This window comes from Gavia stellata, chromosome 3, assembly GCF_030936135.1.
Source record: "Gavia stellata isolate bGavSte3 chromosome 3, bGavSte3.hap2, whole genome shotgun sequence".
NCBI lineage: Eukaryota > Metazoa > Chordata > Aves > Gaviiformes > Gaviidae > Gavia > Gavia stellata.
This window is the reverse complement of record NC_082596.1, coordinates 97,937,458-97,959,652: the sequence shown is the minus strand read 5'-3', so window position 1 is coordinate 97,959,652 and position 22,195 is coordinate 97,937,458. Positions and strand designations below refer to the sequence as shown.

Genomic DNA, 22,195 nt, shown 5'->3' with positions numbered 1-22,195 from the left:
GACCTTATTGGGGCCTTTTAATACTTAAAGGGGGCTTATGAGAAAGACAGGGACAGACATTTTAGCAGGTCCTGTAGTGATAGGACAAGGGGAAGTGGTTTTAAAAAGAGGGTAGATTTAGGCTAGATATAAGGAATATATTTTTTTACTATGAGGGTGGTGAAACACTGGCACAGGTGAGGTGGGGTGGTAGATGCCCCATCCCTGGAAACATTCAAGGTCAGGTTGGATGAGGCTGTGAGCAGCCTGATCTAGTTGAAGATGTCCCTGCTCATGGCGGGGTGCTTGGACTAGATGACCTTTAAAGGTGCCTTCCAACCCAAACCATTCTATATTTCTGCACCTGGGGTGGAGTAATGCTGGGCACAGGTATAACTTGGGAGAGGAGTGGCTGGAGAGCAGCCCTGCAGAAAGGGGTGTGGGGTGTTGGTTGACAGCAGGCTCAATACGAGTCAGCAGCGTTCCCTGGCAGCCAAGAGGGCAAATTGCGGACTGGGATGCATCAAACACAGCATAACCAGCCAGTCAAAAGAGGTGATTATCCTACTGTATTTAGCATTGGTGCAGGCTCACCTTGAGTACTGTGTGCAGTTCTGGGCCCCACCATTTAGAAAGGATGTGAAGGTCCTTGAATGCGTCCAGAGGAGGGCAACAAAGCTGATGACAGGGCTGGAAGGAATGTCCTCTGAGGAGCAGCTGAGGACACTGGGTTTGTCTAGTTTGGAGAGAAGGAGGCTGAGGGGCGACCTCACTGCTCTCTAGAGCTTCCTGAGGAGGGGAAGCAGAGAGGGAGGTGCTGGGCTCTTCTCTCTGGGATCCAGTGACAGGCCACGTGGCTTAAAGGTGCATCAGTCAGGGGAGGTTCAGACTTGGCATGAGGAAGCATGTCTTTATCAAGAGGGTGGTGAAACCCTGGAACAGGCTTCCTAGAGAGGTGGTCGATGCCCCAAGCCTGTCAGTGTTAAAGAGGCATTTGGACGATGCCCTCAACACCATGCTTTTAAGTCTTGGTCAGCCCTGAAGTGGTCAGGACTAGGTGATTGTTGTAGGTCCCTTCCAACTCAGCTGTTCTATTCCGATTCCATTCTATTTAAATTAAAAAACAGCAATGGACCATCCTTCACTCACAACAGGTTTGTGAACTTAAATAAAACACATTTTACTCGAGGTTTCAAAATGAGTATAATAATTTATAGAAAGAAGTGCTGTTACTCATTTTATAGATAGCACAGCATGAATTTTATTACCAAGAGTTGGGAGATACTGTGAAATTAAAGCTGCATTGTAAACACAGTTTTCTGTTGATGCTAATTTAAATAATAGCATGCATCCCAAGTCTGATTCTTCTGATCCTTAAGACTGCAGATGGAGCCTTTGGTAAATCCTGTAGCCTTTTGGGGTCTTTCTTGTTTCACAATTCAGTTAGGTCAGTTTTGCAGAAAGTGCAGTGCTTTCTGTCAAAAATTATCTCATGCTTGTGAAAATGCTTTGACAAGGAAAATCAAACCAGTACTTTTAAGCATTTCTAATGCAAATCTAAAACATTGGAAAATATTTTAATGATTGAGACGATTTTAAAATTATTTTACAATTTTTTTTTTTTGAAAGTGTAACTTGAAAGGCGGAAAATGTAGGAAAAATGAAACCCAGAAGCCTGTATAATTAGCTGCTTAACACTCTGAATGTTAAATTAGTGGATTAAGCCAGTAAAATAAATCGCAGTGTGGGCAGAAGAGAGGAAAAGATGGGAGCATATTATAGTAACATGAGTTATTTTGATTATAGCAACATGAATTATTTTGTCTATGAAGTTAACTGCCAAATTTTGAAATTGGATTCAGTCAGACTTTGGCTACTTCTATAGATTTTTGGATTTCATAACTGGTTTTCTGGTGATTTCTCTCTGCAAAGCTAAATGCTTTCAACACTTCCAAATAATTTTCACTGGGTGCTGAGACTGATGGGAGGTTTATAGTTCTGTAAGTTTTTTCATCAGTAAATGCTGTGGTAATTTGAGCGGGTACAAAGATAAATTGATTACTGCTTCCCTTTCAAAGATGGAATCGCAGCATCCACCTGTCCAGAAACTCGTGACACCAAAGGCAATCTCTCTCTCAGTGAGTCGGACCCAGTATTTTAAACCATCTCTGACTCCAGCTACTAATTCCAGCAAAATTCACCAGAGGGTAGATACAAAGCACAAAGTAAGTAAATTTTCTGGTCCTTATCTGCCTGCTTTTTACAAGCTTGGAATGTCTCTAACCAGTTATTCTACTAAGGTGCTCTTTCTTGGCAAAGAGTACCAATACTATGTTTGAGGTAAGCGTTAAGACAGTGGGAACCATTGTGAAAGAGATACTTTGAGGTTTTATGGATTTAATTGTATTTTTGGAACAGTAAGTGGCTGGTGGTTATTTCCAGAACATGATGATATGCTATTGGGTCTGGCTATTCTCAGTGAAAGAATGAGAGTGAAAGAATGAGTGAAAGAAACATTTTCCTTTTCATACACCCCTGTACACAAAGCTGTCGCTGATGGAACATGCTGATGTCGTGTATAAACTGTTTCAGGTGAGCTACGGGCTCTGAGTGATATTTCTGACAATCACCCATTCTAATCACTTCGATGTAGATGGAGTCCCTGGTAAACTTTCCTTAAAACAAGATTGGCATCTCTTTCAGAAAAAAGCCACCCATGGTTCCAGTATCAATCTGAATGTAAAAATGATTGGGTGTTAAATCTATGGGCTTTTTAGGCCGGAGATCAAAGTGGATAGTCATAGTGGTTAGGGAACAAGCTTAAGTAGATGAGGTATATTTAGTGGCATAAATAGAAAAACCCAACACAAAACGTGTGGTTCTTTGCTTTGTGTATAGTTTATAAATACATTCAGATAAATCTTGAAATAAATCAAACTTAATTTGCAGGGCATGAGAGAGAAGAGTTTTCCTGCAGAACAGCAAGTAAAACCATCTGAAAGGTATGACAAAGCTATTAATTTAAAACACTTGAAAGAAGAAAGCGCTCTCCTTTGTCACTACAGTCTGCATGCCTGTCATCTTTGGGAAGGGCAGTAACAGTTCTCAGTAAAGGGAATGGAAAATACAGTGAAAAAATTGTATTATGAGATAGTTTAACCATTTGTGCATCTTGATGTTCATTAGGGGGGCAGCTGTTAGTTTCAGCTAATTACTTAATTGCTTGGAGTCTGAAAGCTTTGTCCTAAAGGAATTATTTTTTCTGAAAGATTCTTTATAAGGTGAAGTGGCTTACAGTTCAGGAGTATATTTAATTTTTAGCTTTTTAAAAAAAAGCAAAACCCGACATCTTTTAATGCTCCTTTTGTGGCAAATTCACTTGTCTGCTTTGTGAGTTTGCATGAAAAACAGAAGCCCTTTAGAATCATCTGAGGCCAAATGCCAACTTGTTTCTAAATCACAGAATTCCAGGAGAGATAATAATTGTATTTCTTCTTGAGGAGGTTGTCTTTGCATTACACTGCTTGCTTGGTTTACGTAGAATGACTTCATCCCCAGATAGATTGATGGTTCTCCCTTCTGGGCAACTAGCCTTTTGGCTAATGCTTGAATTAAGACACTTTGCATTCAAAGGATGCCTTTTTTTGGAGGGTTCATCCCTTTCAAAGAACCGTAGCAGGGAATCATAATTTGTTGTCTCTGTGTTCATCTTCCAAGCAATTTTTATGTTGTCTTGGGCATTCTTTGGCTTGCAAAAAAACCCCAACCTAACCCTTTTTTTGGCATCTAATAGTTTGACTTCACAGCAAGGGGTGTAAAAGATGGGCTCTGAGGTTTTGGCATAGGTGCAAACAGATGTGAGGTTTTAATTGTGGGTTTTCAAACTGTTCTGAATTTTCTTTGGTAGAACTTCTTTCTTCTTCTCCAAGTAGAAGGGAGATCCAGAAAACTGATACTGCTTTTTATTTGGTTCCCAAGTTTTATTGCTATGTTCTACTTCTGTCTGTAGAGTAGATGGTCCTTTTTAAAAAATTCTTGTATAAAGCCAGTCGCTGTTGCGTGTCATGTTTTGGAGCAGGAACACAACACTGACAATGGGCATCTGGCCAGAGTCCCTTTGAGCAGCTAACCTGCAGTACTTTGGTACATCTCTGTTTAGCCTACCAAAGCCTATTTCATTTTTAAACCTGGGTCAGAATCAGAATTGTAGATTGGACTTACTTGCTTGAAGTCAGAAGACTGTCTTTGCCCCTTAGAAGCTGACAGGTGTTAACAGAAAAGAGGAATATGGGCTATTATAGACAGGCTATAATTGTCTGAATAAAGCTCTATTTTGACATAAGGTTTTTTTTCAGAATTCGAGTTGATTGTCAGTTTGGATTAGAGAAAAGTTTGAGCATATGGCCTTAAGGATCTGGCTTCCTCTCAGTGGTTACAGTGCTAAGCAGACTGTTTTGCAAGTATCTGACAAGTTTTAGACTAATTCTCTTCCTCAGTCTTCTGGAAACTTGACCTGGTGTCTTCCAGTGTGAGCAAATGTACTTTTGTAATGACTGACTGCTTGGCTGCAGGCTAAGATTTGATATGGTAATTTTTTTCAGGCATGCTTCATTTTGATGCCATACTGCTTTTTATTGTTCCGTAGTTCATTTCTGGTTTGGGGTGCAGTGTGGGGTTTTTTTTGTTTATTTGTTTGTTTTGAGGGGGTGTGCGTGTGTTTTGTTTTTCTTTTCCCTTCCCACTTGGATTAGGAAATCCTTCTGGTTTGGATCTAGGCGTTTGTAATGAACAGAGAAATGCCTTTGTATGCCTTACAAAAGGGATCTGTATTCATGTCTGAAAAGACTTCTGGAATGTTGGCACACCCCAACACCTCTGCTGCTTCTGCTGATGGCCCCAGGACAGCCAGAGCTGTTTCTGAAGCTTTTGCCATATTGTCTTGCCACACAAGTTTAAGCTTCTCTAGTCCATAAGAGCTGCTGGCAGCATTTCATGTGCGCACGCGCACACACGTGCGCGAGCGCGCACTCTCTCTCTTTTCATATATATTTTTAGTTGTTCTTCTGCATCCCTGCGAAGATACGTGCTCATCACAGAATCAGAGAACTGGCAGTCAAAATTTCCACTGTGTGGACTATTAAAAGGAAGCATTAGAAAATAGAAGTCTAAATCAGTTCTTCTATTTTAGGTCTTCTGGCTTAGTCATCATTCCTTTATGGATGTTGTGACTGTTTCTTATGTGTGTCCTTCTCATTGCTACTCTTGTTAATGCAGCTTTGCTGTTTAGAACATTAGATATTTACCAGCATTTAGCAACTTGTGGAACATTTTTTTCTGATTCCAATTAGAAAGTGTCAGTTCTAGGACTAATAGTGACTATAATAGTTTGAAACAAGTAGTTGGTAAGTTGATTTTTTTCATTTTTCCCTTTTCCTCTTTTTTCCCCCCTTCCTCAACCTATGTGTTGTTACTCTGTGCCAGCGATTTGACCTACCCCAGATTTGGTACTCCTGAATCCAACGGTCTGTCTTCAGGAGGAGGAGTGGGTGGTGGCGGCAAGATGAGAAGGGAAAGAGGAGTACACTATGTATCAAAACCTGGACAAGAACAACAGGTAAGGGACTCTTAGGTTAATTGCTCTCACTGAAATTACTGAAGTAACTAGCAAAGTATGCCAGTTTTATTGCCTCATATTAATTTATAATAATGTCACTTCAGTTTTGTGGTTTTTTTGCTGTGGGTTTCAGGGCAAGCTCCAATTTATTTGTCTGTTAAAGTGCCTCAGCTTTGGTTTTATATTTTTGAAATCTTTAGTCATATTATCTTGGAGATGCTTCATAGTGTGAAGTTTCTCACTAGCAGTTGAATGAACAAATTTTGGTGGAGGTTTGTAGAGTTTTTATAAAGGAATGATGTTTGAAACAAGTGTGAAGTAAGTAAACAAAGCTTATTTAATTTGTTATTTCATATTTAAGTCATGTAGAAAGATACAGGCCAAGAGTCTGAAGCAGAAGAGGGTGTTCTGCATGTCCGCTAATGATCGTTCACAATTTTTGGCACTTAATCAAACTCACTGTGAGAGGGTTTTTGTCTTTTTTAATGGGAAAAATCCATTTAATAAAACTGTGGTCATGACTATCCTGAAGACTGTTTTTCTGATTGGATGTTATGTAAGCTGCCTACTACTGGATCTTAAATATAAAAAAATTGAAATCAGTCTTCTGGCTGATGCAAAATGAAGAAATAGTAAATACGGAGAATGTTTCTATAATACAAATGGTCTGAATATTGAGGTCCAATAGACTCCTCAAATCAAAACTGTGAAGGATGTAAGCTGTAGGATACATTAAATTTCTGTAGTAGCAACTTATATCTCTGCTTAGTTACTTCTGGGTAGATCTTGGTACTAGTGTCCAAATTGTGATTAGATTGGCTCTTCCCATTTAAACCCTAACTAATCTAATCTTGGTAATCAAATAGTTTAAAAGGCAAGGATAAGACCAGAACTTTTTAAGGTACACTGGTTCCTGAGTTTTAAATTTGCATCCTGATACATGATACAGACTAGATTTATCGGAGTATGATCTTCTGTGCTGCTAGTCAGGCTCTTTTTTGGTGTTTAGTGCTTTGGTTTGGGGTTTTTGGTACGCTAAGGAACCCACATACTTCTTTAAACATTATCTTTTTCCAAATATACTGCCATAGTGACTTCAGAAACTTTGGCAGCTGTCCTACCTAATTTTGCAAGAGGAACACTTTCTCATTTGTCTTCAAAGTGTACTCTTAATTGAAGAGATGAGAGGATAATTAGAAAGGATGATGTTTCTCTAGGTCTTTAATAACTGAAGTACAGAAAACAAAAATAAATCTGATCTGTGCCCCTCTCTGTTCAGCACAGGTAACAATTTTGAGCTAACTTTCAGTGTTCTTACTGGACAGGTGATGAATATAGTATCGCATGGAAACAGGCCTGCCATAAATTAAAAAGGTGTGGCAGACTGAGGTGGGGAGGTTAGGATTCCTTTTGAAAACTTGCTTTGTCTTCATCTACAGATCTCTCTGTTATATTTAACTTTGTTAAGAAATGAACAGTGGGACAGTGGAGGAAAGTAGTATGTCTTGTAAAAGAGAAAAAACTAAAATTTACAACTTCTTTAAAGAAAGAGAAAAATTAAAATTTACAACAATTCAAATTTACATCTAGGAAGTGGAGGAAGCAGTACTACCGAAAGTACCCCTACCCATCAATACTGCATCGCTGCCTTCGTTCAACTTTAGTTTTCTTGCCAGTAGTACTGTCTCATCGTCACCAAGCACTGTTTCAACAGCGGTGATGAACAAGGTAAATCTTTGTTGTATATCATGAATACTTTTTTAGGATGAGTATACATCTGTTTTGTTGCATGTTAGCTTCTTCCATGGTGCTCATGAAACTAACCAATATCAGTTTATATCCTGTTGAATAAATCAGGGTTGTATTCAGATTTAGAGGTGGGAGAAGGCATAAAGTTTCTGATTCAGCTTCTGTCCATCTTATGCTTAGTAAACTTATAGTTAACATAATTGTATAACTGCTTTAAATGCTATGGAGATTTTGTTGGGATTTTATGCCAAGTTAAGTTATTAAATTAGAGGTAGCATTAATGGTCCTATAAGCCTACTGTAGAATATGGGCCTTGGGTGCAATAATTGGAATATTATTGCAGTAAAATAAACATTCATCTGTTCCAGAGTGCTTGAAATATTTTTGTATGTGTGCTGGTTGAACCACGACAGTATGTTTTGAAGCAGATATCTGCTTTAACATTTTGAGGTATTTGCTGAAGCTCTGACTACAATTCAGCTGAGTTAGTTTAAGGTTCTTGAGCTGCCTGGTCTCCTTTTCCATATATTTAATATAATTAGATCTAAGAAGCATGTCAGGTTTTTCTCTTGGTTTATGGGGTTTGGTTTTGATGATACTGTACTATATGCTCACTTGCAAGCTTCGTTTTCTTTTATTGTAACTCTTATCTGTGGATTAGAAATAAATACCAAACATCAGATTTCCCAGCTTCACTGCAGAACATCTGTTAGATGGTGAATTCAGGTAGCTGCTGTTGTTTCACCAGGGTGTTTTTCTTTTAGATACAAACCTTAATTCTTTTGAAAATACAGGTACAACCAGCAAGTAATGTTGGCAGTCCTGTGTTCAGATTTTCATCTCCAATTGTGAAATCTACTGAGGCAGAAGTGCTACCTCCGTTGTCTGTAAGTAAAATAAATAAAGCTCAATCTTTTCTGAAGGCTTTAGTAGAATATTGCAGAACAATAAAGCAGAATTGGCCCTGATAATGGGGAAAACAAGTATATAGGCTTCTGGCTTATAAATTGTCATCCAGCATGTATACCAAAAGTTTGAAGACTGCTTTTCAGATTATTATTTGTGTGTGAAACTTGATTAAAGTTTCTTTAGTTTCAGAATCTGAAAAATCTCTCTTTTTCATAGCAGATTGGGTTTACATTTAGTGTTCCTGTTGTAAAATCAGCAGAGCTTTCTGGATCCAGTGATACACCAATGACGTCCTTACTTTCTCGAGGTAACAGAAATTTTAGCATTTCAGATCTGAAGTGCTGATTTTCTTTTTTTGTATATTAAATAGTAAATCTATCCTTTCTGAGCATATTAGCAATTCCAGGCAAAGTGTGTTTTCAGTGACAGATCTGCTTTTAACCAAACTGTAATTATGAACTGTTGTAAACAAGGTAGAATTTTGACGATTCTTGTGTAAGAAGCATGAAACTTGGAAATTCTTTTTTCTAGCAAATGTGAAAGTATTTTAAGTGGATTTCTTTGTGAAAGGTGTTTTTTGTTTTGTTTTTAAAGGTACCGCCACTGTAAACAGCACCAGCAATAAGAAGGAAAAAGAAGAATACAATGGCGCCTCCAAACCTGCGAAGACCTTAAAGGAAGGAAGTGTGTTAGATGTTCTAAGAAGCCCTGGTGAGATAATGAACTCCTTTAAAAAGATACTGCAAAAAATACACTAGCATATAAATGCATTGATTTTTAAAAAACCTACCACAACTACAAAAAACCCACTTTGTCACAGTTAAGGCAATATTAGCTATAAATACAAACATAGGAGAGCATTATGTTAAACACTGCATCTGATCTCCCCTTCTATTCTACGTGGCTTTTATTGCTGAATGGAAAACTGTAACTTCAAACCAGATGCATTGCTTCTCCTTTATGTGTTAGGATGTAATTGTAAATGAAGTATAAAGAGAATTAGTCAAATAATCAGTGTTTCATTTTAAATAAATAAAATCTGTGGAATTGGGAAGGAAATGTTTGTAAAATGCTTTACAAACACTCCTGTCCCACCTTCACCATCTCTGGAAGTTAAGAATAGTAAAGACAGTTTCATTCCTAAAGATGTTTCAAAAGCGGCAAATCTTTTGGCCTTAAATGATAACGGTTACTATAGACTCAAAAATAAATTTTAAGTAGAAGTGGGCTGTTTCACTTTAAAAACCCTTTACTAGTTTTTATTTTTAAATAATTGCAGTTCTTTTCAACTGTTCAATAAAGAGTGTGTGTGTGTGTAGATGATGTTTTTTGTTTTAAGAAGAAGGACTTTATTGAATTTGATATTTTCCCATAAGCCTTCAGTTGCATCAGGACTTTTTTTATGAAGTGACAAATCTATATACTTCTTAAGCAGGCAGCTCCTTTTTATATTGGCAAGAGCTAAGTGAGAGAAAATACACTGTGTTTTGTTTAAGGACAGACCTATGAGTGAAGTGACATGAATTTTCTTTATCAGTTTAAGAGAAGCAGGTTCTAAATCCACACTGTTCAAAGACTCCACTTCTGATATTAAAAAAAAAAAAGCCCCAAACAACATAATAATAAAAAAACCCTCTTCATTTTAGCTTTACAACTAATTTGTGCTGCTATTTAAGATGCATAGCTGTAGCATTTTCTTTAGTATTTCCATATTGGTGGTTCTTGTCTTCTCTTAAAATTGGCACCTTTAAATAAGGAGTTGGCCTGTGTCCAGTGGATTTTGCACAGAGATTATAGATAACAATTGTTCTGTTGTCTTCATTTTTATTACTTAATTAATACTCGGTATCTGTGGGGGAATACCATGTGGATTGCTGCTCCAAGTACCAACTGCTGTACAGCTACTAAAGTAAATGTGAGTTACCCACTGTGGCAAAAATAGCTTTAGAAATTTTATTTGATTGGGCACAGTGTCTTAAAATGAAATTGGATTATTTCTAGTCCATGACAGACGGTCAGATTTCAGTACCGTTTGTTCACACTTGTATCTACCAGTGAAGATTTGTATTTAAAACTTTCTTGGAAATGAAGAGTTAAATCAAGCTTTAAATAAATGTTTTGTTGTGTCCCAGTGCAGCATATGAAATTTCATCCCTTTCGAGAAGATTTCCCGGGACTTCCTCTTGCAGTTAGTCGGAATGTATAGTTGTAACAATTGGCACTTGGTTTAAATTTACACCATCTCCTATTATAAGTAACTTATATGTAGTGAGGGTACTGCTTTATCAGTAAGATCTCTTCCTGTTTATTTTTTTTCTAGGCTTTATGTCTGTGAAAACACACTCCTCTACGTCCGCACAGCCTGTTACAAGCACAGTGGTCTATACAAGGCCTGCAATAAGTAGTTTTTCTGCAGGTAAAGACACCTCTAAACAAGCATCCTCATTTTGGCAATCTGACACATATGACCCATGTCTGCAAAACAAAACCACAGATGGCAAATGTGTAACATGTCAAGCTGCTAAAGTGTCAACAGTTGAGAGTACGAAACAGACGATAAGCTCAAGTCAATGTGTCGCCTCTAAGGCAGCAGTCCCTACAGCAGGGACATTGGGCTTTGAAGACAAATTTAAAACAGCACCCAACACATGGGATTGTGATACCTGTCTGGTCCAGAACAAACCTGAAGCTACAAAATGTATAGCATGTGAGACACCAAAGCCTGGAACAGGAGTAACACCTGCTCTGACATTGCCAGTGGTCACAGACAACTCGGTGACAGTGACATCCTCCTCCAGCAGCACTGACACAACAGTCACTCTGGGGTTTGGAGACAAATTTAAGAAGCCAAAAGGCTCTTGGGACTGTGAGGTGTGCCTCGTATCAAATAAGGCAGAAGACAGCAAATGTGTAGCTTGTCAGTCCGAGAAACCAGGTGTGTTCTTCTCTTTTCTGTTGTTTCAATCTCAGCCTCTGTGCTTTCTTTACAAAATAAAATGCGTTGCATATAAAACAATCTTTTCAGCAGCATGGCTGTATGCCAGACAGGATGGATTAGTGCCTGTCTGCAGGAATGGTTACAGGCACTTTTGAGGTCTCAGCCCAGATTCCAGCCTGTCACATGAATTGAACTGATTGTGAAATGTATTAGTACAGAGCTGAATTGAAGCAAATATACCCTGCTTTGCAGCTGGTGAGGAAAGATGACTAAACTGGATGCCTTAATTAACTTAAAACCAGTTTACTCATTTTCATTGGGGAAAATGTGAACTCCACAGAAAGAGTTAAAAATTGATGTTTTTTTCTGTTTTGAAATACACGTAGAAGCGGTATTTACAGAACATGGCCAAAAATGTCTCCACTCAGCATTTGTGTGTAATTCAGCAGAGGTATGAAGCCAGATGTCAAGACAGTGTAGTCTTCAACTAGTCATCTTAAGCTAAAACAAAAACGTATGTTCAGCTATGCTTATGAAGGCCAGTGGTAGCCTTCCAGAACACGGTTGACCTTGTTCTGGAAGATCAAGGATCTTCCAGACCTTGGGGAGGTGGGTGCCTTTTTCAGTCCAACGCTGGGCTGTTTCGCATTATATGTGGTTGTAATTGATTGTTAGTTTGGTGAGTGCATTGGTTTTTAAGGCACAAATAATTATTTTAGTGTTAATTTTCATTTAATATACTATTATGTCAAAAACCACCTTCACAGATATATCCTGGGAGGTTGGAAATCCAAGATGGACTAGATTGGGCTTTTGTAATCATCCTGTAAAGTAAGAGTGAAATTTCTTCAGATAAGATAATGCATTTCAGAGGGAACTTATTCTCATGGACTTTCAGCCTCAGAGTGATCAGCTGGCACTTTCTTTCTGTCTGAGACTCTAGCCATTGCAAGGAGGAATTTTGGAAATGTGAGGGGTTTGCCATGGCCATCATGGTACCGAGAATTATATTATATCTGTCAAGGTGAAGAGTGAGGCAAGTAAAATGGGAGGATAAAAATTCTCTGGATGTTCTGTGGAAGAGAAGACCCCGTTCCTGTCTTTACGATTTTATATTTGAGACATTATCTTCTGCCTCTGTCTCAAATGCCACCCTCAGTGGTTTAAAACTGTAGGTGAACATGACAGTTACGTAATGCTTCTGTGCCTTCTGGATGTCCACTTCAGTTCTCACACTTAACGGAGCTGAAGTTTGCTGTTGGGGTGCAGCATCCAGTGACACCTTTTACTTTACAGGGGACAAAAATCAGAAGGCAAGCGTTGTCTTTCAGGCCTCTTTATGGAGGTTTCTGCTGCTGTTGGAGACAGTGTAGCTTGTGTGGCGAACAGAGTTGTGGGTTTGGAAGCTTTGAGTTCCTCTCTTTTTTTGTTTTGGTCATGATGTAGTTTTGAACATGTCTGTCTTTGGGATTTGGTGATGAATCATTCTGGTAAATTCTCAGCCTCGCATCACTTGACAGTGATCATTAACTTGAGTGGTGCTAACTTTGACTACCGGTTAGTTGTGTCACCAGAAATTTTTTTTCTAGTTTTTAGTTTTAGTTGAGTACAGTACCTTTAATTTGCATCTGAAAATAGGCTATGTTGCTGTATTGTATGGACTGCAGTTGCTGTTCAAACATCATTGGTTCAATTTGTGCTTAAAATCATACAAAGATTATAAAGAAGAATCTAGGTGTTTCTATTGTTTACATTCTCGGATTGAGTTTGACTGAAATTAACTTGTATTTTGATGGTTTTTTACTTCTAGGCTTGTCTGCTTTGTAATTTAGTAAGCATTTAACAGTTTCTTAAAAAGTTCATGTTCGCTTTATCATTTAAGTAGGATTATTAACTATCTTGCTTATTTCTCAGGGAGTTCAGTGCCTGTGACCAGTAGCAGTGCTTCTGCATTTTCTGCTTCTTCTGGAGGATTTCTGGATTTAGACAAATTCAAGAAGCCCGAAGGAAGCTGGGATTGTGAGGTCTGCTTGGTCCAAAACAAAGCAGAAGCCACAAAATGTGTATCCTGTGAAAGTGCAAAGCCAGGCACCAAAGTGGAGTTCAAAGGTAATACTTAATGAGGAAAACAAGGGTGTGCATTCTGCAATTTACTTTCTCTTTGGTGGTTTTTTTTTTGTTTGTTTGTTTGTTTTTATAAAGTACAATTATTTTTCCTTTGAGGTATGGCAAAATTGTTCATTTTTCCTCTAGGAATATTGCTTAAGTAAGGTAACGTGCCTATGTTTCCACACCCTTTCCCCAGAAAAAGATTATGCTTTTTAGAGACATAGTTATTCTTTGCAAGCCTTATGTGTTGTCCATTTGGAGTTTAGACTAAAAGCATGATCATTTCAAAGAAGGCAGCAGTATGCTTTTCAAAGCCAGGTGGCGGATAGAAGGAATACCATTGCGAAAAGGTGTATGTAGAGAGGAGGTATAGAGTTTACTTACTTGTTTTGTGGTTTGTTTTTTGTCTTTTTAAACAGTTTTGACTCATGTAGCTAAAGCTTACGTGTATTACATCACATACTGCACACCTTAACATTATTACTTATTTCTGCAGGATTTGGTACTGCTACTGTGTCCACAAATGCTGCAGTGCCATCATTTACATTTGGTGTCCAGTCATCCTCCTCTGAATCTTCTCAGACATTAGGTAGCACAGGAAATTTTAAATTTGGAGAACAAAGGAGCTTCAAGTTTGGCACTGCATCTGAATCTGCGTTCTCCAACACTGTGACTGGGGGATTTAAGTTTCCTACTAGTTCGGGGGACTTCAAATTTGGAGTTTCTTCCTCAGACTCTAAATCAGAAGACAGTAAAAAAGAAGGTAAAAGTAACACTTTCACCTTTGGACTTCCATCTACAAGCAGTCAGGCTCCTTCAACATTTCAGTTTGGGACAGCGAGCCTGGGACAGCAGGAGAAGAAAGAGGAACCAGTTTTGGGAGGCTTTGCTTTTGGCACAAGTTCTACTTCTTCCATAGCTACCAATGAGAACAAAACCGGAGTCAGTGGCTTCACTTTTGGAACTGTGGCAGAAAAGGAGGTAGCATCACCTGCTCTTGCATTTAAGAAGTCAGATGAGAAAAAGGATGAAACCCTTTCAACAAAAGGAGGCTTCTCTTTCGGCAGTGTGGAGTCTGCACCTGCCTCACAGTTTGTTTTGGGAAGGACAGAAGAGAAACAGGATTCTGTCACTTCTGCTGCTCCATTAGCGTTTGGAAAGAAAGCTGACAATGAAGAGTTAAAGGCACAACCTATCTTCTCAGCTGGGACGGCTGAGCATACCAAAGAGGAGAGCACAGCAAAACCTATATTCAATTTTAGTTTTGTTAAACCATCGGAGAAGGAAACTGAGCAGGCAAAGCCGCCTTTTGCATTTGGGGCACAAACCAGTACTTCAGGTAAATGGAACATTTTTTGTCTTCACTTGTTTGCTCGTGTCCACCAAATAAGAGCTCTGAAGCCGTACTGGACAAAATCTGTGGGATTTGATACATTCATGCGTTAGAGCTTTAGAAAAGGCTTAATTACTACCTGCAGCCTGTCTTTAGTTCTGGTTGTTGGTGCGCAGACAATATGTACCAAGTCCTTTTCAGATTTCAATGAGTTTTAACAACAGATTTAGACAAAAAAATCTCCACACCTTAAGGAACCTGTACCGCTTCTTGTATGAACACAGAAGTTGCATTGTCTCAGTGGTAGCAACACAGCTGGTGATAAAATCTGTAGTGTGGTGCAAGTACGGAGGCCTCATACTAGCGTTTTTCGTAGTGAAAGGGGATGAAAGGGAATATCTTCCATATATTGCAGCCATGCTGCAGGGTGTACTGCTGTTTCTCTATTGCTACAAAGGTATAAAATTCACTTCATAGGTATTACACAGTTTTTTAAATTTCTTTAATTTGTTGAAAATCTACAGTGGAGGATTAAAGCTCTTTAGTGGTGATTACTGTGTGGAAAAATTCTGCTTGTTAAATTCCATTTGTACGACTTAGCAACTGTGTTTTAGAGAACAGAATTGGTTTCTAACTTCTGAAGTGGTACGGAAAAGGACATCAGTAAGTAACCCCGAATAAAAGCAATACATAGGGTTATACTGGTTTTAATCACACTATTCTTAGGTTGAACTGCTACTGAACAGACAGGTTTTTGGAGGATTGTGGGCTTTGGGGGAGGGGAGATGGTTGGGGGGGGAGGGTGGAGGTTGAGGTCGGGTTTGGTTTGGTGGTTTTTTTTTTTTTACCTGCCAGGTAAAGTTCTGGAGTTTGGTTTAGTCATGGAAATTTGATGAAGCACCTTGTGCAAAAAGGAAATTTTAACAAGCGTTCTGAAGAATTGTATAGACCCTTAAAAATGGCATAGGTGAAAAGGGGCCATAACTGCTGGGAAAAAAGACAGTGGGAAATTGAAAACAAGATCACAAATTAATAATGAGAATTACACCAGCAGCTAAGGGAAAGCTGAAGGATGACTGACTTTAAAAGGCAGCTCTATTCTAAGTGTGTAAAACTGCACTCAGTACTTTATAACAGTGGTCTTAATGGAGGGTTGTTCTCTGTTACTCCTAAAAGCAGGTCTTGCAGGTGCTTAAGTACAGTGAACTTCAGCTTGGAAGAGTTAGGCTGGAGGATGGTAAGCTTTGCTTGACTTAAAGCTGTAGGCACAGGGCTATATTTTCGAACAAGCTACAAATGCAACGGTGTCACTGTTTTTCAGTACTCCACTGAGCAAAGCCATAAAACTGGTATCACTGTTTTTTAGTACTCCATTGAGCAAAGCCATAAAACTGTTACAGCTGATTGACGTTGTTCTTCTAAGAACATCTGAAATAATATTTTTGTTTGAAGAGTTCAGAAGTAGTGGTTAATACTGGTTCAGGAAATGACAGCTGCTGCTTAGTGTTTGTGACCAACGAAGCCTAGACTGCTTGGTGTCCTTGTTCTTCACAATTCTTCCATTCCTTTAATTGTGGGTGGCAGCAATCGGCATGTTAAATCCAGATCTTATGTAAGCAACAGTAGCTGGGATAGCAGTTGAGGTGTCGTTCAGGACTGCTCTTTGTACGGTGATTGAAACAGGAGTCTACTTGCTGTACTTCGTTTGGCATTTCTGTGGTGGTTTATGTACTGTTCTTCCTTTCAGATCAAGGAGCAGCAAAGCCATCCTTCAGCTTCTTGAGCTCAAGTTCCTCCAGCACAGTGGTACCCACCACTTCAGCCAACAGCAGCAGTGTGTTTGGCAGTGCCATCTCCTCCTCAAATCCTCAGCCAGTTCCCGCTCCTTTTGTGTTCGGACAAGCCAGCAACACTGTGAGCAGCTCTGTTTTTGGCAATTCTGCGGAATCTGCAGCATCTCAGTCATTTGGCTTCTCTCAAGAAACCAAAACAGCCACCACATCTTCCAGCACCGGCACAGCTCTTGGTTCATTTCTCTTTGGTTCGGGAACCAGCAGTACCAATGCAGCAAATTCAGGCTTCACCTTTGGAGCCACAACCACATCGAGTTCAACAGGTACATTTCAAATAGATGCTCTTCTCATTTTTGCCATTACGTAGTGGACCAAGGAAATACTGTTCCATGAATATTTTACTTCAGAGAATGTGTAGGCCAAATGCATGGAAGTAGAGAAAAATATTATTTGCGTTCAACAATATAAATTGGGGCTCAGTTTTTCACAGATAGTCTGGGAAATACAGTTTAGGAATGAACTGGCAGTGGCGTCTTATGCAAAGGACAACCCTTGACTCTGTATCTGTTCATCTTCTTGGAAGGAAAAACAGTCAGCCATTCCAAGTTATGGTGCAATAGAGGCTATTTTCTGTTGCATGAAGGCTGCTTAAATGGCATTAATAGTTCTGTTTAAAATGTCCCTTTTTGCGTAGCGGATCTGCTGTGTATGTTCAGAGTCACTGTTCGGTCACGTATTTTCCTTTCGTTATTTCTGCTGGCCATGCAGAACCCAAGCAGCTAAACAAATGACCTGGTTGTCTGTTGATGTTACGTAGAGAATTACTCTGCTAAACCGTGTTTTTCAGTACAGAGAGAGCACTGCAAGCTTGGTTTGGCCTCCAGAAGTTTATAATGGTAAACACTTGGGCAGGGAGGGGTGCAGCTGCTGACAAGAAAGATTCATGTTCTCCTGATCCTAATAAATCGGGAGCTATGTTATGCATGTTTGAAAAATGCAATTTGAGTTCATATTCTCTGTGTGTGATATAAACAGCTTTTAGTAAATACAAATTAAAACGTACTATTTGTGGGAATCTGTTTCCAGAACACAAATGTTAACACAGTAATTTGAGCCTAGACAACCAATGTGTTTGAGATTTAATTTTGTCTGACGCTCGTAAACTTGGTGTTTCTCATGTTACTTACAAGAAAAGGTGCAATTCCTGCTGTAGCTGACACAGTATTTGTTTTATATACTCACACAATTAATTTGCAGTTAAGATGAATATTCAGACTTGGGAAACAGGGTTTTAGAACCTTTTTTCTAGATTCATTCATGGGGGCGGGGCAGGGGAAACCCCAGTGTATACTGACATCTCTCTTCTGCTCCCCGAGGGTCATCCTCTTCGTTTCTGTTTGGCTCTGGGCCTCCAGCGCCTGCTGCTGGCCCAGCATTTGGCACCAGTCAGCCACCAGCATTTGGTCAGAGCCAGGGGTCCAGCCAGCCAGGCACCCCGAGCTTTGGATTGCTGTCGACAACATTGTTTTCAGCTGGCACTCAGCCCGCTCCTCCTGCCTTCGGCGCAGTGACGAGCAGTACTCAGACCTCCGTGTTCGGACAGCAAGCGACCCAACAGCCAGGCTTTGGCTCTGGTACCCCCAGTACTGGTGAGTGCCGACCATCATCTTCCCTTTAGGTCTCCAGGATTATGTATTTTATTTTATTTTTCATGAAGTGCACCTTAGACTTCTGCCTTGCATACATATTGAAGTGTAAGAATTACCTTCCGTAAAAATAACAGGTAGAGAGTTAAGTGATTTGTGTCTCAGTCCTGACTGTGGAGGATGTGCCACAGGCATGCCAGCTTCACAGTAAGCCTTCTCCACAAGAGATTCACAGACATGGAAGTTGCAACCCTACCACTAATACTGGGGTTTATTTTTTTGAGAAGTCTGGTGATTAAAAGAAAGTGTTGAAAACCATGGAGTATTTACTGGTAGATTGTACAAACCAGAATGGCAGAAGTGCTGCAAAATTACTATTTTGGGATTTGTTAGTGTAGTTCTTAGTTATCCGAGTTCATTAACAGGCTTTGGCTATTTATTTGGATTGGGGGCTTTGTTGTGTTAAGAATACGGTCAGAATTATTTTTAAGCATTTATGGGTTAAGACTTTATTCAAAGTTCTTTTTACTAATGAAGTATAAAATACTGTGGGAAGGGGGCAGAGAACGATCCTTATAATTTAAGAAAGACCTGTTCCACACTAGTAATTATTAAAAAAGAAAAACACACTGCCAGAAAGTATGTATTGGGTATCATCACGTCAAATACTTAAAGGGAAAAGTGTCCTCTTTTCCTCTCAGCAGTTTTACCTCCAGAAGTTTAGCCTCCATTAAAAGTAACCAACATTTTTGTACTAATCAGTAGATTAGTTGGCACACCACGTTACTCAGTCAGTCTTTCATTAATCAGGTAGCAGTTCAAAGAGAAAAATCTCCCTGGATTGTCTGTGTTGCTTATCAGTTACTTTGATGGTAGGGATTTTTTTTTTTTTTTTTAAGATGAGGTACCGTGTTAGCACATTAAATGAAAGTGAGTCCCCAGATCAACTGCATGAACACAAAAAAATTTACTTAAATATAAATCTACATGATTCAATGCTATGATTTAAGACTTTATTAATAAACTTCAGTATGCACAGGTATAAGCTTGATGGTGGTACAGAAGTTAGCAAACAATTCATGATCAGTGTGCCAGCAGTGTTACTTTAAGAATCCCCTTATGATTCTCTATTAAAGTGAATGAATTCTTCTGTGGACCGTTCCTGTAGTAATCTGGCACTTCTGGTGCACCCCCCTCCCCCAACTTTGTCATCTTGAGGGACCTGTAAAAAAAATTCATTAAAGAATGTGGGAGGAACATGGGGATTTTACTGGAAAGGATGACCTCAGATTTCAACTTCCTTACTCCCTTCTGCTTCCACCCCATCTTCCCAGGTTCTGTATTCCAGTTTGGAAGTAATACTTCTAATTTCACCTTCTCAAATAACCCCGGGGTATTTACTTTCGGTGCAAATCCTCCTGCACCGGCAGCACCGGCACAGCCTTCTGGCTCTTCAGGCTTTTCGTTCAGCCAGCCTCCAGCATTTACCGTTGGGTAAGAGACCGTATCAGAATTTCGCTTGAGTTTCGGGTAGTATCAGCAGGCAGCGTTCAGCCTCTGCTGCTGTTAAATTATGAGGTGTTCAGGTGAAGCTTAGAGTCTGAAACTAAATTGGGCATCCTTCCTTGTATTCACCTGACTGGCTAACTAACTAAGCAGAGGTATCTCTCAAGGAGCCTAGTTGTCAGAAATACCACACCTCAACAGAAGTGAAATTGTCTTGTTCCTGAAAGGTAAGAAAGATCCATATCTGGCCATTGTGCTGCTGCTTACATTCCGAGTAAGAGAGACTGAATTGCTTTTGGTTTCTGGAGCTCTCTTCCTCCTGTTCATCATATGCCAGTTGCTGCCAGCCGATAACTAGTGAGACCAGACTATGAAACAGTGTTTTCTGGAATATCTACTCAGTGCTGCTGGTGAATTTTCAGGTATGCTGTTCTAAACTCTGAACTCCTGATTTCTTTTGATAGGACTAACGGGAAAAATGTTTTCTCTGCCTCCGGATCTTCGGTCTCTGGTCGGAAGATAAAGACTGCAGTTAGGCGTAGAAAATAAACGCCTCATCAGTAAAGCAACTTTTGAAGCAGCTACCACCGTGTGTTGTTCAGTTTTTGGGATCGTACCTCATGCCAGGTTAGCTGAAGTCAGATCTGCCTAAAGGAAAAAAAAACTCTGCTGCCCTTTCCTTCCCTCCCCTCTCCCTGGTTAGATTTTTTTTTTTTTGGTAACGAGTAGAGTTGGCAACAGGGCTGTTCTCAAGCAAAACTATTTTAGACTCCAGCAAGCTCCTCCTTTCAGTGACTCGGCATGGTCTGGCTATAGCCGTGAGTAGAGCCTGCACAGTGAATGGCTTGTACAATACCTCTTCATCTGCACCACTATGGGCGCTCATCTGCGTTGACTGACGCCTCGGAATTGTAATTATATCAGCGAGGGATTCTGTATAGAGTAGAGAATGTTGATAACGAATGATTTCTATGCTGAGTTTGTGCTGGTGTATGTGTGAAGTGAGTGAGTTTGGGTGTATCGTGCACTAAAATTTTCTGATAGAGGAAGACTGATTAAAGGACGATCCGTGCTAAGGACTTGTTAGATCTGTAGTTCTTCATTTAATAATTATATGCTATTTCTATATTTTCATTCTTACAGCCCTTTATCACCTGTCTCGCCTTTGTTATTTTATTATGAAACATGTGTAAATACAATTTTGTTTCTCTATGTACTTTTTTGGCATAACAAATCTGTGAAATTGAAATTTTAATTTTGTGTGTTACAGCCATTTTTGTTTAGTATTGTCTCAGATTTTATGTAAATCCCATTATTCAAAGTTGCCTAAATCCATTTAGAAAATCTTTAAAATTGGGAATTCTTAAAGTAAGTTTATTGGCTTTTCTGATCCATTTTTGTTTGGACCAAAAACCAGTATTGTACAAAGTATTAAGTATATATTTTTATATTTACTGAAATGGACTGTGGTGACTTTGGATAATAAGGAAAAGTTTAATATTAAAGCCATGTTTATTACAGTATAATTAACATGTTAAACCATGGGATAAATGCCATCAATAAAAACTATGAAATATTGTCTGGCAGCTTTAACTGTCTGTGAAGGCATCTCAAGCTCTAACCATACAAGATGATGTGCTCAACCTGAGTGATGTCACATGCTCTCTCTAACCTCTGCTTTCTGACAGCAACACTGATTTTTAGAGGATCTTAAATTAGTTAGCAGTTCACCATTAGGAGGAGAGTTTTATTGTAGACTGAAGCTTGGAGCTGTACATCAGCATGTCAGCTGTCCAGCTCTGATGGTTGCAGTTAATTTTTATAGAGCTATTAGAAAAAAGCTAATATTAAATGTTCACCACCATTCTAATTGAAGAGAAAAAAAGTATAGCCAACTGTAAATGAGTAATTTGACCTTTTTTCCACTTCTGTAGCAGTTAGAGGAGCTTCTTAGAGAAGAGATGTTATTGCAGTAAAATGAGAGGAAATACTTCTCTGTTTGGGGACCACAGCTGAACTCTCCCTCAGTCACAGCCTTCAGCTTACAGTTAGACCTAACTACTTACTACAGCTAGAGCTGAGAAGACCTGTATAAGTTGCATAAGCTTTACATGTCTTTAGCAGCATTGCCAGGGTTTTTTTGCCAGCACTTCTGCCATTCACCCCCACTGCAGCTCAGCACTTGTACAGCTACAGGTGCCAGTATTGCGAAATGAGATAGATAGATACTTTTCTAACCACGATCTAGACTTGACAGGAGGACAAAGGCTAACTTTTGTTTTCATGGGTAGCGCTCCAATCACTATTTCTATAAATAGAAAATACTCAGCAACTAAACTTTAAAACCACCCCCATAAGCTGCTATTCAGACAGTCACAGCCTGCCACTGTAGCTGTGGAGGGATTATATGCAATTAGGTTTTTTCAGGTCTTTAAATCTGAAAAAAAATGCCACAAATTTCACTTCTCCTTAGCTCTATCACCAGCCAACTACTCATCCCACAAACAGAAAAAGTTGCATCTTCAATGCAACTTGCATAAGAGACAAACTAAAAGCTAGTGTTTACAACAGCGTAACGTATACGTATTTCCATGAACAGGCTCTGTGTTCTTGACTTGT

The 22,195-nt window shown here is 39.3% G+C and overlaps 1 protein-coding gene across 1 annotated transcript in view; it reads left to right on the top strand.

Moving 5' to 3' along the window:
* Nucleotides 1-21,667, top strand: part of NUP153 (nucleoporin 153) — a 46,447-nt gene extending 24,780 nt beyond the window's left edge. The window contains exons 10-24 of the mRNA XM_059835972.1: nucleotides 2,058-2,204; nucleotides 2,929-2,981; nucleotides 5,461-5,593; nucleotides 7,184-7,321; nucleotides 8,137-8,229; nucleotides 8,471-8,558; nucleotides 8,846-8,962; nucleotides 10,572-11,186; nucleotides 13,104-13,298; nucleotides 13,795-14,637; nucleotides 14,947-14,949; nucleotides 16,379-16,747; nucleotides 17,801-18,073; nucleotides 19,405-19,564; nucleotides 20,041-21,667. Coding sequence (XP_059691955.1) covers nucleotides 2,058-2,204; nucleotides 2,929-2,981; nucleotides 5,461-5,593; nucleotides 7,184-7,321; nucleotides 8,137-8,229; nucleotides 8,471-8,558; nucleotides 8,846-8,962; nucleotides 10,572-11,186; nucleotides 13,104-13,298; nucleotides 13,795-14,637; nucleotides 14,947-14,949; nucleotides 16,379-16,747; nucleotides 17,801-18,073; nucleotides 19,405-19,564; nucleotides 20,041-20,125 — 3,312 coding nt within the window. The 3' untranslated portion in view covers nucleotides 20,126-21,667. The remainder of the gene's footprint in view (nucleotides 1-2,057; nucleotides 2,205-2,928; nucleotides 2,982-5,460; nucleotides 5,594-7,183; nucleotides 7,322-8,136; nucleotides 8,230-8,470; nucleotides 8,559-8,845; nucleotides 8,963-10,571; nucleotides 11,187-13,103; nucleotides 13,299-13,794; nucleotides 14,638-14,946; nucleotides 14,950-16,378; nucleotides 16,748-17,800; nucleotides 18,074-19,404; nucleotides 19,565-20,040) is intronic.
* Nucleotides 21,668-22,195: the final 528 nt, after the last annotated feature.